This window comes from Gasterosteus aculeatus, chromosome 15 (assembly GCF_964276395.1).
Source record: "Gasterosteus aculeatus chromosome 15, fGasAcu3.hap1.1, whole genome shotgun sequence".
Classification (NCBI taxonomy): Eukaryota; Metazoa; Chordata; class Actinopteri; order Perciformes; family Gasterosteidae; genus Gasterosteus; species Gasterosteus aculeatus.
The window spans coordinates 16,442,575-16,461,185 of record NC_135703.1 but is presented as its reverse complement, the minus strand read 5'-3'; the positions used below and the strand labels follow the sequence as shown (position 1 = coordinate 16,461,185).

Genomic DNA, 18,611 nt, shown 5'->3' with positions numbered 1-18,611 from the left:
GCCCTGCACAGACCCGTCTGTGGTGTGGCCCTCCAGCCGGCCCTCCAAGGATGCTTGATTGTCCAGTCCGGTTGGCGTTGTCAAGTTTACTCCATGAGCTAAATCAAGCATCCTGTCTCACTTTCGTCCCAATGAGCACTGATTGGATCTGAGGGAAATCAACTTCCTGTCTGTGTCACAAGGGTAGTTCCCCAATGAAGAATCCCATACTTGGTGTGTCTTTGTGTGTGCGTGTGTGTCGGTGATGAGAAGACGATACAGGAAAAGCGTTTCATTTGGGCGTTTTTTTTTTTTGTCTGCCCAGTGAGGAAATCCACTGGGTGGAGGTGGTGTTGATTGCGGGTGGGAAGCGTGGGCCGCCAAGGGTCATTTCCTTTTGATCGTGCCATCTCCCTTGGCCTCAAAAAACAAATGCATATTGTAGATAAATGCATTTATATTCTGAGAAAACCCACCACCATTTCCAGCTGACACCCACATGGATGCTGTCACACACTGAAGGTAGAAAGAAGGGCCGGGGGGAGCGGGGCGAGTGATCTAAAGGCAGGGAGGGACGGTGAGAGAGCGGGAGGGAGGGAGAGCGAGAGGGAGGGAGAGGGGCCGGGGACAATGCCAACAGCTCAGCTCCCAGCACAGTCAGCTGAAATCCAGGGCTCGGCTCAGAAGCAGACCGAAGCGCAGCAGCTTCAGTGAGCGAAACATTCAGAGAAGGCATGGACTCCAGCCACCACCCTCCAAATGGCAAAAAGAGGGACAGGAAACCAGCGGCTGTTGGAATGCTTTAAAACTTTATTGTGTCCTGGCTTTGTTGAAAGGATCTTTTATTCCCTTTTTGAAACAGGGACACTCTATCGCTCAGGGACGCCCGTCTGAAGTGGGTAAGTAGGGAAACCCGATCCTGATACTGATAGCCGTTACCCTCCCTGGTCACTCAGAGGCACCATAGTGCCGTTCCGCTCGGTACGGGCTCCAGATGTTTTAAGCAAAACCCCAGATCGTCCGTGAACTGCATCCCACTGCTCAGTCCAGCCAGGAAGCCACAGGCTGCAGCGGCCAATAAAATAAACAATTGTCAGAAGGCTCAGAACTGAGCTGAGCCACCGGGAAACTGGTGGGCAACAACGGCTACTGGTCCCACTAGGCTGATTCAAAATTTTAAAAAATGCGTGTTTATTTCCAGCACTTTTCCTCTTTGCCACAGTGGCTTTGTAGGTTATAAACTGCAGCAAAAGTTGAGTTGTGCACGATCTTTGTTTGTGGCTCGGTTCTCCAGTGGTGGTGACAGCGCACCTTGCCTTATCCCCATGTGCGCTGCTGCATAACGCGTGGAAAGCTTTTGGCATATTGGAAAACATCAGATGATAGAGTTATGATACCCACGTTGGTTGTCAACATAGTAAAGTAATATGACGTTTCTCCAGGGAAATGTTTGGCATGAGGGAGGACCGTGTCGTATGTAATGGTCTCAGGCCTATTTTGGGTGCTAGACACTGGCTGATCACACGCGTTCATCAATCACACGGTCAGCCACACATTCCATATGTGCTGTACATCTCCTCCCAGCAACAACTCAACCCGTCATGGAGCCAGGGCAGAAGACTTCACATTACTCTAAATGTGGCCTGCTTTGGCTTGGGCTGTTGGTGTTGCATTTTTATATCCTTAACCATCCTTCCACATTTCCCTCAAGACCCAACATAAATACTCTGCATCTCCCAGGACTCCTAATTGGAAGAAATGAAGTCTCCTTTCCCGTGTAGAGGTTTTTCCCATCCCACTGAAGTGGCTTCCACCATAGCTGTAAATCCTATGCGTGTGTCCAAGAGACAGAACTCCACGCATTGGCCCTCAAAATGTCTTGTCTGGGTGGAGGGCATCCCAACGGATGCTTTGGCGTTTGTGAACATTCTACAAATGAATGGGCATAAAACAAACATGATTAGTGCAACACTGACCTAAGCTCCGGAAGGCTGATGAACCAGAGGGAAAACTACCTCGTACAATCATAAGACCACGTCTTGCATTTTAACAAGTAGTTTCTTTTTCCACCACATTAAAGGCTCATTCTCTGGTCTCACCCTCATGTGTTCCAGGGGGCAAGCTGAGTGACATCGCTAAAAGATTCAGTGTATCGGCAGAGCATTAACGCACACTTAGGACTCACACGTCGCGCACATACACACACACCCCGCGGCCATCAGCGCTCTCTGGCTTTCCGTATTTCACCGACCATTACGGATGCACAAACTGCCCTCTCAGGATTGGAGGAGGTGCGAAAGGAGAGTTCGTGAACGAGGCGGCGTGTTTTGTGGCCCTGCAGCTGACTGGCAGCTCAACGGCCTCGTCGTTACAAAGGGGACGGAGCGGAAAACAAGATGGGGTCTGTAAAAGAGGCAATCTTTTGGACCGGATTATCATCATGATGTATTTACAGTAGTGTGTGTGTGTGTGTGTGTGTGTGTGTGTGTGTGTGTGTGTGTGTGTGTGTGTGTGTGTGTGTGTCCCAAATGTGCCACCATTGTATTCATGCAATTGACACACTTTCTGGGCTTCATGATGTGCAAGCATCTCTTCTTTACAGGGTTTCAATTCAGTGTAGTGTTACCCCAGGCTATTTTCTGGTCACTCCGGAGGGCTTTCCCTATATGTGTAGCTATAAGTGTCATTGAGGAGCATTCCAGACATTACCCACAAGCCCTCTGTCCTCTCTGCTGCAGCTGTTGACCTCTCACCCAGGCCAGATAAATAGCTTAACTATGCACAATATAGACTGGCCCATTCCGTTCACTGACATTGATGGACATAATCAGAAATGGGTGCAGGGGATTAGGAGGCAAATAGTGGCGTTTGCTAGCAAACAAATGATGGAGAACTGCTGAGCTAGCCAGCAAGTAGAGCCGTATGAATGGAAACTAATCCATCCCTGTGTTCAGAGCGGCGTGCAGGCGGTCCTGGCTGGTTGGAGCTGCTGCGGTAGTGGACCAATAATCTGTCACATTCAATCAAAGGATGTTTTTGGTGGCAAAACTATACAAGAGTTCTTTTTTTCTAGATCTGGGCACAAGAAATAATTTCCAGCTGTCGTTTGACAAAGTGAGTTCAAATGAATGCAGTGTTATTTTGAGTACCAATACCCAGCCGAGCTAATTGGTGACTAATGAAACAATGAGTCTTTTCTGTGTTTTGTTGACTACCCCTTTCGCCACATGGAGGATTTGGATCGTCTCAGGCCTCCGTGTAATCTGGATACGTGCACTGTACTGATAGAAATGGGTGAGACTCTGGAGCGTTGGAAAAACACGATGTGACGTCTCTTTGAGAGTTTTGGGAACTGTTCCTTTTGAGATTGACCATCATCACACATGATAACGTGTCCTCAGTAAGACCCAGAGCTCGTTCCTCCCAGATAAAATAAGGACGGAATTTGACGCGGCAGGGTAGCACACTGGTATTCTAGAGAAAGGGATGCCAAGTATGGGATTTCTTTCCGTGCCCCGTTGATATGTGGGAATGTTTAGGTCTGTGGAATGCGGCGTGGCAAACTTTCTTCTCATTCCCAGTGTTAATAGCGTAGTCCCACCAGTGATTTGGTCTGATCTGATGAGCAGAGATGTGACTTGTGAAGACAGAAGAGAAGTGGGTCAGCAGTAACCCCCCGCCCCCCCCCCCCCCCCCCCCCCATTGATCGACCTGAGCCAACATAACATCTGCGTTGTTAAAGGTCCCACACAGCAACTCGTGGACTAACCTTATGCAACATGCGGATGATCATCTGAATACAGTTAATGCAAAAAACCGAAGCTGTGATGGATGTCTCACCAAGAACCTGTGTCTGCAAACTGGTGGATTCGTTGTTACCTTTTTGCACACAAGTCCTGGTTTCGATTTTTGTTTAGAAGTTGTGTTCTTTCTTTATTTTTTAAGAGATGAATCCAGATAAAATGAAATGGCTATTAATGACATGCTCTCCAGCCCCCAGAGTGATCCACTGAGGCGTTTCCTCTTCATGGGTGAGGTGGGTTACTGTGCCTCATGGGCCTGTTAAAGCGAACTGTGCCTATGTGTTTGTTTTGAATAAGCCAATGAGACCTCGGAGAATTCTCAAATATTCGCAGTGAAACAGTTGACAGTTCACGAGGGTTCGTTGACAGACTGCCGTGTTTAGGTGTTGGTGGAGAGACCATTTTGGCAGCTATTCTACAGTTTTTAACAGTTGCGGTCACAGTGGTGGGGGTCTCGACTGACGGTAAACATTCAATGGGACCACCTGTGTACTTCCCATACAACATCGGTGGCAGGTATCTGACGAGATCAATCAAAAGGAAAGATACTTCTCGGCCCAAATGTGACTGCATTTGCCTTGGAGACAGTCTGGATTTATTTAAGCGGAAGTATTAACCAGAGGCCATTAAAGTAATTCATGATAATTGCAGCTGTGGTCAGTTTGATTGGAGTTAATTTCATCCCTTTAATTGAGTTCCACTGCATGACATTCAGTGCAATGGAACTGGCTCCATGACCAGACGTATGACATGAGTTTGAAACTGCAGGTGCTGTTAGTTCGTTGTCACGTTGTTTCCCAGTGACACCGTCTGACGGCACAGCAGTCCAACAGCTGTCTCATCCCAACAGCCTCCAATGTCGGACTGAAGCGCAGAAAGGAGTTGAGGAGGGAGTTGAGGTGGAGGGGGGTTCGGAGGAGTGGTTAAAGTGTAGTGAAGGGAAGGAAGGGTGGGGTTCTGATCGTCTGATCTGGGCTAAGTTGCACGTAGGCATGAGTGCACAGACTGCCCTTGTCAGTTGCTGCACCACAGGTCTGGAGAGGCTCTGTGGACGCAGGGGAAGCATGGCGTTCATCACTGTTGTGCTGTCAGAAACTGCCTACCCTTATTGCTACTTAGAAATAGGTTCAATTCATATTGTTGGACATAGTGTCCCAGAAAGAAACAGAAACTACGAAAAACATGTTATGCTGGTGATTCTAAGGAAGATATAATGGCATCATAATGCAAGGGCATCATTTCAAGAGATTTTCAGGAGTTCAATAGTATTAAGATAAAAAACACAACTTCATATCACATATATTGTCCGGTTATGTAAAATGCCTATTTACCATACACTAGGCTGTAAAAATGATTGAGATCGTGTCATCGTGTCACCATCATTGATGGACCTTTTCTATTCAATGATCATTAACGTCACTTTTACAAGGTGTTTTACAGTAAAAACTTGTAAAGTGACACATAAAATCTCTTCTAGCTTAAGACAAAAGGAATGTGTGTTTTTCTGTCCGTATGTGGGAATGTCATTCTGTACTGTATGTGGCAATAAACCGCTTTTGGGCATTACGCTGTGGCCCCTGACCCGAACAGACTAACATGTGAACATGGCAGCAACTGTGTGTGGGCCACAGATCCGATGGGGTCCCAGGTGATTTAGCTTGCAGCAGCGGCTTGGAGGGGTGGGGGGGTGTAGGTCCATCAGTCATTGTACAGACAGGCTGGCAGACAGTAGAAAGGGAGGGCTGGGCATGTTGTAGAGGGCATGTCTGGGTCACCGGTACCCAAAGAGTGGCACAGCTTCAATGTGTCCCATGGCTGCGTTGACTAGCTGGTCCATTTCAGATTAATGAGTGTGAGAGGTTCCCCCGCCGCATGCAATCTTTACACACCAGTGCACAGCCATTACTGCCCACAAATACAAGGACACCCTGTCCCAGCACAACCCCAATAGACCTTTTGCTTCCCGTGACAGGACATCAGAGGTCTTGTGTGCTTCGGAAGAAAAAGCAGAGATTTTATACACATTCTTGGTCAATTGTCCATGTGCCCGAAAACAATTTGAGGAGAAGGTCTCCATTAGAAAAAGAAATTCAATAACTACTTAAGTTATGGACCTGTTCTACAGAAAAAGTAACCGTACACAACTTCTGTTGGGATCTGGTGCTTAATATAAAATAAAATTAAACCAAATGAACCTGACCTTTTTTGGAGGAAGGGAGGAAGGCAGGTGGGAGATTCTGTGGGAGAGTCCACCCCCCTTAATATGATGGTAGGGGAAAAACTGCTCTGCGATACCAGTGTGTTGCATTTAGAGATTCCATTGGACTTCCTTTGGTTTGACAGATTCTCTTCCAGTAACCAAATAGCTGACATTTCGCTCTCTCTGGCTGACGCTACAATCTCCGCTTGCCCGGTCCTGTTTAATACCGAGCATCTCTCAACAGAGATGTGAAAGGAATGAGGTGAACTACCGATCACATGGGTGCGTAGACTGCCTTACACGCTGATACTGCACGATATGCACTCTGGTACATTGTTGGTTTCCTTTGTTGGAACCAGGTGAATTCTCTGGGATTGATGAAGATGAGGTTGCTCTCCTCTCACACAGAGAAGCTGCTTGAGCTCGCTGTACCGCAGCAACCAGGACGGAGAACCGCCTGGTGCTTTTCTGACTTCCACCACAGTTGTGGGTTCGGTTAAATGGTCACCAGCTGTGTGCCAACAGTTTACCAAAACCACGGCGATCCCTTAAGCTGCACTACATTTTTTTTTTTTTTTGTGTTTTTCGTGCCTTTGCCACCGTGGCGTTGCTCCGCCTTGTGTGAGGGGTGCTTATGTAAGCCTGCAGCCTCCTCCGCCAGGCCCGGCACCCCAGGGGGAACGGTCCTCATTTGTGGGACCTAGAAACAATGTGTGTATGTGTGTGTGTGTGCAGAAAAAGAAAAGTGTGCCGCAGGCTTCCTTCTGATCTTTTATTCAGTGCTTCTTTAAAATAACACTTCCTTGGCCATGTTTTCTTTCCCTATTCTACCGATTCTGTTTCAAAGCGTTTGTATTGCTACCCCTCGCATTTCCTGCCACATCACTCTTGCCTCTCTTTATCTGCTCGGCAGTAATTGGGTGGAAAGACCTGAATCCGGAGTCCATTCATCCAACCATGTATTAGAAAGAAGGTGACAAGAGCTCGCCCTCAGTGGAGACCAGTGTGGGTCAGTCAGAGGGCCTGAGATGTTCGGGGGGGAAGAAAAGGGTGACGAATGTCGATGCAGAAGCACAGTGTTTAAGCCGCAGTGTGAGGGGGAGAATGTGCACAATGATGCCGCCCTTTGGTGTTTGGTCCAAGGCGGGATGGAAGCCACGGGAGCTGGATTTTTATGACTTCATTTCATTTGGTACTAAATATAAGATATACACTTCTTCCTACACCATCACACGCCAGCAGGAGCCCGTCCCTCCCCCTCCTCCTCCTCCTCCTCCTCCTCCACTGACCTACTTCCTGGCGCTGGGGATGAGGCGGTGAGGTCGTGCGCTGAATGAGAAGTGGCAGCAGTATATCCCTTCATCCCTCCCTCAACTCCTTCGTCTCTCTGCCTCCCTTCAGACTCCTCAAACACGCGGCATCCTCTCCTCTCTGATGCGCACATCCACAACCTTGAGAGGGTGTGCCTGGCGTTTTAAAACGCGCATGCATGCGACTGCATGGCTGTATCATGCGAGGGGGGAATATGTCAAAATGTGTGTTTTCAAGCGTCTCTATAGGTGTCTCTATGCAGCAAAATCTGCGTTCCTCATGACATGTAGTTATCAGCTCCAAATCTCTGTGTGCATCTTGCTACACCTCTCGCTTTCTCACACACACACACACACAAAGATGCCTTTAATAAGCACCAGTGACACCTTCCTCGCATACATCTGCTTGACTGTGATGAGCCGGGGGAAGGTAACAACAAGTGTGTGTGCGCGCAAGATGGCGTGCACAACAAAAGTTCATCCTTCTGCCTGGTGATTTTTCTTCGTGGCATTTTGGGGCAGTGGTGCTAAATGCCAGATATGTTTGTAGCTTTCCATTGCGCAGCCTTGTTTGGCGTAAGGGTTCTGGGAGGCAGCAACACACAGAGCCGGCTTTTCTTAGCCGACAGCACTAACACAGAGAAGCAAGTGAGGATTAAAGCTGGCAGGAGGACCTGCAAGGAAGGAGGAAAAAAATGACAGATGTTGGGTCGATGGAGGAAAATGTCACTTCATTTGGCCTGAAAAGAGGGTAGTAAGGGAGGGCTAAGAAGGGCCCTCGGGGCATGTGGCAGTGGACATGGTCGATTTGGAATGTGTTTGTGTGGTGATGCCGCCACACAAGAGGATGACAGAGTACTGCTTTACAGTGCGAACAGTGTACAGTGCAGTATTTCTGTGTGTATTCTGTATGGCGTGTTTGGATTTCTTGGTCTATTTCCCCTGTGCAAAGGCTGGAAGACGGCCAGCAGAACTGTTGTTGAGTGAGGACCTGCCGCACGTGTGGGAGCCCAGATTGAATCCCCCCGCACACAGAGAAGGAGATACACTGGACAGCAGGTTTCGCTTGTGTGGTTTAGTGCTGAATGGCTTTAAAACCCCCGTAGAGCGGCCTCTGTTCCATTAGGCTCGGCCAGCTGTCCACAGCGTCCGTACTAAATCACCACCGTAAATGTTTGGCATCAGCCTGCACACTATCTTAATGTAATAGAAATGATGAAAAGCAGTCACTGACTGGAGACCTGGAAAAGAATCTCTATATTACCTTCTTAAATTAGGCTTTTTACTGTCTTCACCGTTGCCTTTTTCCCCACTGACCAAATGAACGTGTTATTCATGTGTGATCAGCATGCAAGCTGCAGCCACATCGGGTTTAGGATAAGCTAGAACTACTCACAGTTGGATGAAATTGCACCATTCCCTTTTGAGGGATAAACCGGATGGTGGTCAGAGGAGGGGTTGATTTCTCTACAATTGCTTACTTTGCTGACCAGGAGTTACCACATGCTAAACAATCATCCATAGAACATTGTTGAAACCTTCCCTTTTCCTTTTGTGCAGTTTGCTTCCATGTGCTTTTTTGGTGGCTAAACCTTTGTTTTCATAATATAATGTTTTATACATATTTGTACGTCTTGACCCCATTCCATCACATCTTCTACAATCTATCGCACCTAACCTTCTTCCTTTATTCACCAGCTAAACGACATGTAATGTTACATGTGTTGAGAATGAGATTCTACACCACTGTATTTATAATACGGGTAGATGAAATCCAGCGTTCTGATTGGTTGAGAGTGAGTCACGGGGTGTGCATTATTGCGCGATAATGTACAGTTGCACTTCACATTTACCCGAGCGTTCAGGTTAGATTTTGCGCGACCGTTAGCTGACATTTCAGCTTTTAGCTCGGTGGCGATCGCCGAAATAAGACCCGGAAACCCACAAATGATCGGTTTCAGACCATGCGAGCTTTCACAACCGGACAATTAAGGTGGACGTCACAAGCGATGTGAATGAAGATGGTGCGAGATCCTGCAGGGAGACCCAATGCTGTTTACATGCACGTACGGGGACTATTCTTCTCTACTGAAATGGGATCGGCAACAACAAACGTGACAAAAAATCTAATGGAAACTGCAAGTTTGACTCCAAAGTTAGTAATTTTACAAAAACATAACTAGACTAACTGATTATACGTTCCTCGTGCTCATCCCTAGTTATTGGCAATTGATCTATTTTACCTAAACATATTTAAGAGTTTATTCAATTTATTGGAATGAATGAGGAATAAATAAATATTCCTGCAGCTAGATTGCGGAGTAATGTTTCACAGAAATGATGTAGCTAACAAGAACGTTGTGTTCCAGCGTTTTTGGCACTGCAACGTTACATTACATGTCATTTAGCTGATGCTTTTGTCCAAAGCGAATTTCTCCATTGGTTTCAAAATATAGTGTATTATTTTAGTTGATATTCTGCCTGCACATAAGTATTTCATGAAGAGAAGACGGACTAGCTGGTGCTTTGCTCGGTGTCATGCATTATTCACAGGGAATAGGAGGAGCGGGGGACCAGCAGGGGCCCTACGGTCGCTTTTGCTCAGGTTAATCCCTCCGCTAGAAGGGGGGGTGGGGGGGGGAAATCGGGGATTGTCACCGTGGTCAAATTTGCCTCGCCCACATATGCAAGATGGGACACGGGCTAAAAAGTGACAGTGACTATGAAACCTATTTGCAGTTGTTTATAGATAATAGCATCCAGTAACCCCAGATGTGGCTGCAGACGGCACACATCTGTCCAACAAGCCAATGAAAAAATGTGGTTGATTTTCATTTAGAATAACTTCTAGTTTTTATATTTAGCCGTTTACAGCCCCGCTGCCATTAGAAGGATGTCAGATTCAAGAAGGCAGAAAGCGAGTGAGCCAACGAGGGCCTAAATCAGACCCCTCCTCCCCCTTTTTAAGCTCCTGTCGAAGGCCCAGTGCATTCATAAAGTATTCACCGTCCGGCTATTTTTAAACCTTGCTGTGAGAACTGCGAGGCTGAGCGAAGATGTGAGACACAAACCTTCTCTCCTGTGTTAAACGCCACTCGTTTGGTTATCTACAAATATCCATCATCATAACACTCAGGAGAGGAATGGATGTATTCCACGTGTTAGGTATCTGCTTTAGTGGCTTCCTTTTTCCTAAAAGCCACTTCATGGAATAGTTTTTACTGTATTTCACATAAATGGCTGCGAAATAGATTTTTCTTGGTCAACTATTTCTCCTGGATTTGGTCGTGGCCGTGGTGTTCGCATAGCAAACGTTCTTTCATTCAGAAAAGCGCTAAACTGTTTTGGCCGCATTGTATGAGAAAGTACGCGCTTGCCTTGGTCTGGTGCGTTAGAGTGTGTTGTCCGCGCAGTGAGACGACCACCCGGATCCTCCAGCGAGTGCTCCGGTTGTAGTGGTGGCGTCCACCACCGCGCTGCCAAGAAAACAGCCTCTTCCAGCACAACCAACGCCAAGATCAGGGTGTGATGGCGGCGCCTGTTGCCTCCGTTCCCTCTTCCCGTCTCTCCCAGAACTACTCAAGGGAATAAATAAAGAAACTAGCTTAAACGTGTGGAGTTAATCCATATATCTAGGTTGCATTTTTCCTTCCTCTAAATGTTTTCCTTGTTGTTGAGAGCACTGGAGAAACCGAAAGGAAGCTAGTTGACATACTTTGTCGTCTTTTAACGGCTTCCCTCTCTCTCGCTTACAGAAGATGCCCCCGAGATAGCGGCCTCGCCCTCCTCGCCGCTGCCCCTCCCTACTCCTCGGCCCCTTCCTCTGCCTTCCTGGTTTCGCCACCGTCACTGGCACCTGTGTCCCTGCAGCCAGCATGCCGCCGAGGAAGAGGACGCGGCCGGGCCTCGGCTTCCTGTGCTGCTTCAGCAGCAGCGAGCCGCCGGAGATCAACCTCAAGGACAGCGTGCCCCTGCAGCTGCTGGAGTTCAGTGCCCCCATGCCGCCTGCGGAGGAGTTGCACGCACGTTTCTCTGAGCTGGTGGTGAGTAAAGAGGGAGCGGGCTCGTTTGATGTCCAAGGATGTCGTTCATAGCAAGTGCTTGCCGCTAACGGATGTAACCACTTAGGCTGAAGTCCAAACACAGAGCACTTAGACTGGTGGTGAGTGTGTAAAAATATATATGATGTTTAAGGGTGTTTTCACACCTGCTTTATTTAGTTTGATTGAATTGATCTTTTGGGCTTTTATAAACACGGCCATCGTACTCTGGATGTGGTGAACAAGGTCCCGGTCTGGTTGTTTTGGTCCACCGGAGTTACAAATGAGCTCTGCAGTAGTTCGGTGCGACTCGTTTGTGGTCATCACGCGATTCAGCCGCTCTTTGAACCGACCGGAGAACGCCTTATGCCTTCTTTGGATCAAAGCCGCTCCCGTAGCCGGCTGCCTTTGCACGATGGGAATGCATGCTTTCTTCCAATGCACCTTATGTGACTATTGGATCAACATTATTTTTCAGAAATTCTGACCTGTGTGATTCAGCTCCACCATTCGCCGCCCGTTTTGGTCACCTTTTTAAATTCTGCCTTGTCTCCAAAAATCAAACTATATGCAGCCCCGTGACTACTTGATGATAAGGATATTGTGCATGATGCCTCCTCTGGGACCAGAACCTACGGCGGCCCACTTTGTGGATGGAACAGAGAGATGATTAGAGGGATAATTTCCTGCTGTTATCCACTGATTCTGTTTAGTGAGCATGTTCAACTGTGCTGTTTTGGATACTGCAAAACTTTCCTACCAATTTCCAAAATGAGTCACCACGTAAAAATGCTGCTCATTCAAGTACAAACACACGTAAAATGTATGTAATTGGCTCAAATCAACAATGTAAATCCTGGAACGTTCTTTTTCCTACTGCTTTTCAATTCATTCCCCTCTTGCGTGTTGTTCATTATCCCGACCACGCGGGATTAGGAGACGGGGGGGTGGGTGGGTCCGGTGGACTGCGTCTTGATGGTTGGATGAGGCCCCCGTTCTGCAAATTGAGATGCTGACCCTTTCCACTACACAGCGGCAGCAACGGTTCCCATCTTGTGCACAGACCACACTGCTTGGCAGAGGCTGCCGGTCCCTCTGTGCTGGTGCCAGACTGGCACGGCTGTGTTGGCACGTAGCCGCGGTGTGGAGAAGCACGAGGCCACAGATGTCAGAGTGGAGGACTCTGCTGTGGTTTTCCGCTACCATGCAAGCATGAAGAACAGGGCTTTTCTGTTCGCCCCGTCGTCTGTTTGGGTCCATCTCGGCGCCTCTGCCGTGCTCCCCACGACCTCAGATTTCCTTCTGTCTCAACGCCGTTTTCAGCAGCGCGGCCACATGACGCCCTGTGCCGTGGCCTCGTCCACGACTGAACTTGACCATCTGCAGGATACGTAAAGTCTCCCCACTGTCTTCATCAGTTCAGGAGATTAAGTAAAATTCCATTTGGGATAAGAAATGACTTGTTATTATCAAGGCAGATGTTTTTCCAGAGGGAAACCTTGTTTATCCCGTTAATTGACCTGGCTTGATCTCACATTTGCTGTAGGCCTCCATGATAGACCTTGATGAACCTCATCAGCTGCTTGATTAGAACAAATTAGAAGTTAGGATTGTTACAATAAATACGTTAATCCACTCGATCATGATCAAACCGCCTTTCAGCTCTGCAATAACTGAAGATTACTTCTGTGGAACCAACCAGTTTTCATTATAAAAAAAAATTCCAGCCGTCCTTGAGATGAATGTACCACAGCATCACGATGAAGCTGAACATGGAGCAAAAAGCAGACCGGTGCATCTGCGAGTTGACTTTTGGCATTTCGTCATTGGATCTGGGCCTTCGACATGTTGTGAATAGATTAATGTTCAGACGGTTGCTGGAAGGGCCTGTGGTGTCACTCAAACGTTTGGCTGTGGGTCATGTCTGCGTTGGGCTCTGATCCAACTTGTCTTTACTCTCCTGCATCGAATGTTGCAGATGAAAGTCCGACTCTGCCCCGTCAATCCCTTCCTCCGCTCTCCTTTTGAGGAGGAGCTCTGAAAGCCCAAATAATATACATACCTTATTCGTGATGAGGCTCCCTAAAGGGTAAGATGTGATATCACAGGACAACCACCCACTAAACATGGAATTTAGTCAAATAAAAACTGCAACATGTGATGTCTTAATCTGTTGCTGACAGGGGTCTATTATTATTATTTTTAAATAAGGTTTGGAGCAACTTCTGCTAACTTATCTGCTGCTTGATGAAAAAAGCAATAGAAATGAGCAGACAATAAAGGGAAGACTAGTAGAAAAAACTGCTATTGTGCCATCCATCTTTGTTTCCCTGGTGTAAACCACATCTCATCCTGGAGAAAGTTCTATACCTGCCTGCAGATGAAAGCCCCCGGTGCCGACAACTGAATTTGACAAGCCGTCGCAAATCCTGGAAGCGATCGCCGCTGATTTGGACCCGACGAACAAAGGCCACGTCAGATGAGCTAATGGATGGTGTCAATGAATTGAGAATTGAGTGTGTTTTATACGGTTTCTTTCAAACCGCGGATGAACCCTTTGCGCGCATTGTTGATGTACATTCAGGCCATGTGTGAAGTTTGGCAGTGCTTCAAAAAAGGGGACAGCTTTATTTTTGCTTTCTACGGGCAATAACAAGTGTGAAAATGCTCCCATATTCAGGTGATGGAGAGTGGTTCTGCTCAGTGACATTAGTCGTGGCGACAGTTTGAGTTCCATGTTATTCCGGGTCTGTGAACGCATCTACGAAGTGCCAATCAAGCACTGCAGAGTAAACGCGTTCAAATGTTTGACCTGTGTGAGGAGATGTTGTGTGTTATATACCAGCTCATGTCGTAGCACTAGCTATACCGGTGACACTGAATCAGGTCTGTGAGGCCAACATCTGGCAGATGTCAGATTAGTGTGTGTTCCCACTGCCCCCCCCTCCTCCAGCCAAAACAGGGTTCCCTGTGTGGGAGCCTCATTCTTTCGTCCTCCGTCTGGTCATTTGGGACAGTTTTAATCCAACCACTTGGCGCTGCATCTGTGCGGCTCGACCTTTTAAGAGCGTCCACGCCCAAACGCCATCCCAGCCGAGCCTTTTTTTTTAAACATCCATCTATTTCCTAATGTTCCCTGCGCTGTGACTTTCAAGCCAATCCGAACTGGGGAATGGAAATGTTCCCTGCCCTCCCAGCTACGGCCAGTTTCCTCCACAGGATCGCTCTCTTTTTATTCCACATACCCCCCCCCCCCTCCCTCATCTGCACTCCAACCAGCTCCCCATTTCTAATGTTCTCTACCTGCTCTCGCTGCCTAGAGCCGGCCGTAGCATGGATGTTGTCGAACCTTGTTTGCAGTCAGTGGGAGCCCAAATCAATTCTCACCATATCTTAAGAATAAGTTGATTTGTGAGCTTTTCATGGTTGTGATGAATGATTCAGTCTTTGACTTTTGAAGCTGGGCCTAGATAAGTACACACACACACACACACACACACACACACACACACTCATTCGGGTCAATCATGGCAGCTACAGCTTCCTGTGGGTTCCCCGGAGACCTCATATGACTTCCTGCCATCTTACTTGTCTTTCCTCTGCCTTCCTGTCTCGCCCAGAGACTCCTAGAGGAAGGATACCTGTACTGCACATAGACATGTTTACAGTGTGTGTGTGTGTGTCGGCGCTAATGCAGATTGAGCCCCTCAGACTGACAACTGTGCAAAGACAGTTGTGTGCACTCGGCGAAATGCCACCTCACATGCGTGTGAACAGGGTGTCATTCTTTGGACCACACTCATTTCCCATTGAGGTGGAGCTTCACGTTCATAATCAGCTGTCACGGGGACACTCACACTACTCACTCGCTATCATTTAGTTTGGCTTGCTTTCATATCTAAATCAAATGCACACACCTTTTATATACTCAAGGCTTTACTGGGAAATGTGCTAAGATGTCATCAACGTGACCCCTCGGGGGGGTTTCTGGACATCATGTATTTGCTCCACGTACAGTGATTACTGCTCTGCGTTGAGATCCGCAAGATATGCCAATGATTTTTGTAATTTAAGAGCTAAATGGCGAGTGTCTGGCTTGGCTTTGCATACAGCATGATGTTCATTTAGTCCATTTAGAGTAAAACAGACCATAAAGCAGTATGATTTAGGGCGAGGGTACACATATCACAGCGGACATGGCACTTCGCTGGGACGCCCGTTTTAAATTAGTTAAATTTTTCAATAGGCTGCGGGGGGAATATGAAATAAGAGGTTAAGAATCCGTAGGAATGCATATCTTCCGCTCTCAGGCAGCAGGTGTTACAATATTAGCTTTGGTTTATGCATTCCCAGGTGGAATGTGCATGGCGAAGGAAAGCGGGAGAAGAAAAGTGGTTTTGTTTTTGAATATTGGACGATTGTCTACTTACTTCTTTTGGCCATGAGGAGAGGATGAGGATGCGGGTGTAGTGTCGAAGGCAAGTTAAAAGACGTTCCGGGTGTGGAGGTGAAAACCGAAATAGAGAAATGTTGCAGGATCCCCAAACTCCTCTTGTTTAAGTGACCGTTCCTTGACCCACCTGACGTCCTCATCCTAAACATCTCCTTCTACATTTCTCTGAATCAAATGGCACTTCTGCCTGGCAGGAACTACTGTAAATGAAACATGCAGTTCTCATTGCAAGGTCTTTGTATACATCCACCCTCCCATTCCTTTCCTGTTTTCCTGGTTCTTCGCTCCTCACTCGATTTGGCCAATATCCTAATCCTACATCCCAATCTTATGATAAGGCCTAATGTAATCATATCTATTTCTAAGGAATTCTTAAATAAGACTTCGTCGGGAAGCTTCCAGCACCAAGTGAGAAGCAGGAAGATCAGTTGCTGAGCTCGGCTGCCATCTGGTTCGCGTCCAAGCGTGTATCCCTCTCACTGATGTCCCCGCCGGCTTCCAGAGGATCGCGGTCCAGCTCAATGCCCAGAGACTGAAGGTTGGAGAGACGGGGCTTAGGCGCTTAGCCGCCACAGGATGGCTAGTTTCCTGCTTGACGCTCGCGATCACACAGAGCCACGAATAACCGCAGTATTCATTTATCGTAGCAGTTAATACAGACCCAGGATGAAGAACTCCTGGTGTGAGTCACAATAAGTTGTAGAATCCAAGCTGCCGAGATGAAAGCATCTCTGACCAAAGATTCTAAAGCTTCTCTGTGGTTTCTATTTGTATTAGACCACCTCCTTATTTCTGCCAAAGCCACACTAAAGCTGCTGCTGGTTATCCCACTGAATGAGATGATGTCATCCCTCATCGTGTCAGATACTTGGAATGCGGGCCACCTCAACCTTCCCCATCCAGCTCAATGGCTGAAAACAAACTTTGTTCACTCTTCTAAGGGGCCCCACCTCTGGCGCTGGCAGGCCATCTTCACGTTGGGGGGCCCGGGAGGCCCATCATGTGTGGCTGACGTCACAGTAGCAAAACCATTATGATGAGATTAGTTTGAGCTTGAGCACAAAGCCCCTCCCCCCCCCATATTTTTTGTGCTTATCCATTTTCCTGAACTAAATAGTCCTTTCACTTTCTCTCTCTGTCACCTTCATCCATCCATCCCTCTCATCCTCCCCTCATCCCAAATGTATCCAGTCCCTTCCCCCCACCCCAAGTCTCTGCTTTTCCTCCCTAGCTGGTACACAGAGACTCATTTCCTCATTGGCCTCATATGCATTTCAAAAGGTGCAAGAGGCTCCTTGTACCGAGCCGAAGAATTGAGCAGAGCAGCAGGGGGAATATTAAAATGCCCCTTTGTGGGCCGCACAGACCGGCTAGCGGGAAGGTCGGACAATAAAGTGTAAACTCAACTCCTGCTGAAACCTGCTCCTCTGTATTGGCATAACAAAAACAATAGGGATTGTGTCGCTCGATGAGCCTATCGTCTGGTGATTTATTACAATGTTAACTACTTTAAGCCGGTTACGAAACAGTCTCAATTTAATCCTGATACCTCTATATCACCGCTGTAAGTACCCACCATCAACGTCACGGCACGTTATTCTTGATGCTCGCTGGCGGTGCCCCTGGGTAAGATCCGGGCCAAATTAGATGAAACCATGGTGGAAGTGCAGAGCTTTGCCTGAACCGTTGGTGTCCGACATCACCACAGCTGCAGGCACAGGTCGTATTGCTGGGCCCGCTGGAGAGAAGGGAGTCACAGGAGGCCCAGGACTGCACAGATCAGTCTGCAGTCGAACGACAGGTTTTGCAAAGGGAATCTGGGCCTCCTGGAGGACTCCCATTTCTTATCGACAGGGACACCAAATTAGGATTCCTCTCTGTAGCTTTAATCATTGCAACTTTTTGTTTAATTCATTTGATCTTAACCAATTACAGATTAAATTGAATCGTTACTGCACTGTTTTGCCAATGACAGCCTCCCCTTGTTGTTGCAGGATGAACTGGACCTGACGGACAAGAACAGGGAGGCCATGTTCGCGCTGCCCAATGAAAAGAAATGGCAGATCTACTGCAGCAAGAAGAAGGTGAGTGGCTCCCTGCCGTGCTTTACTCCGCGTCAGCTCTGATCGAAGGTCGGCCTGCAGTTGACATGCTGTTTGGAGCTGGCCTGTCAGCACTGACTGCTACTGAGAGACAGAATCCACAATCCTTATTCAGATCAGCTTCAAGCTCCCCATTTTAAACATGGGTTTTTGATATTTTCCATCCGTGTAATGTCGTACGTGCACACATACGTGAAAACAACTCGGTTGGCCCCTCCAGCCCATCTATCTCCAAATCTCCCTCCCCCGCGGTGGAGCAAGCAATGTTCTGCTTCAGATTTGTCAACATACCATGGAAGCAGGAGAACATTGTGGTCAGCCCTCTCGTTCACCTCTCTCCTCTTGCCAAAACGTCTCCTTTTCTCTCCGTACCCTTCAGCTTCTCTCTCCGCAGCAACTCCGGCCTCCCTTTGTGGTCAAATATCCAGCAGGAAATGACATTGTGTTCCCCCCCCCATCCTCTCTCAATAGCAAATTGAGTAAATAGTGATAAACCCTCCTGTGTCTCTTTGCTAATTTGTTTGTTGGCTGAGGTTTTTTGTGTTGGCAGCAGGGCTTTGGAGGGTTGGACCCCTCCTTTCTCTCTTTCCACGGCATGCAAGCTCAGTCGATATGATAAACTCTGACAACCGTTTAAAAAACACACTCACAGCCACACACAGTGTCCGTGTACACCTGCTTGTGCAAATGTTTGTACTTGTATTGAGTTACGAGGAAAAAGAAG

The 18,611-nt window shown here is 47.6% G+C and overlaps 1 protein-coding gene across 7 annotated transcripts in view; it reads left to right on the top strand.

The window, feature by feature from the left end:
- daam2 (dishevelled associated activator of morphogenesis 2) overlaps positions 1-18,611 on the top strand; it is a 67,919-nt gene that overhangs the window by 16,049 nt on the left and 33,259 nt on the right. For 4 of the 7 annotated variants that reach the window (XM_078088999.1, XM_078088997.1, XM_040199562.2 and 1 more), the window contains exons 2-3: positions 11,048-11,335; positions 17,780-17,869. In XM_078088999.1, the coding sequence (XP_077945125.1) occupies positions 11,168-11,335; positions 17,780-17,869 (258 nt within the window). In that variant the 5' untranslated portion in view covers positions 11,048-11,167. Of the gene's footprint in view, positions 1-576; positions 879-11,047; positions 11,336-17,779; positions 17,870-18,611 lie in introns of those variants that run through there. The other 3 variants (XM_078088998.1, XM_078088996.1, XM_078088995.1) reach the window with 1 other exon arrangement.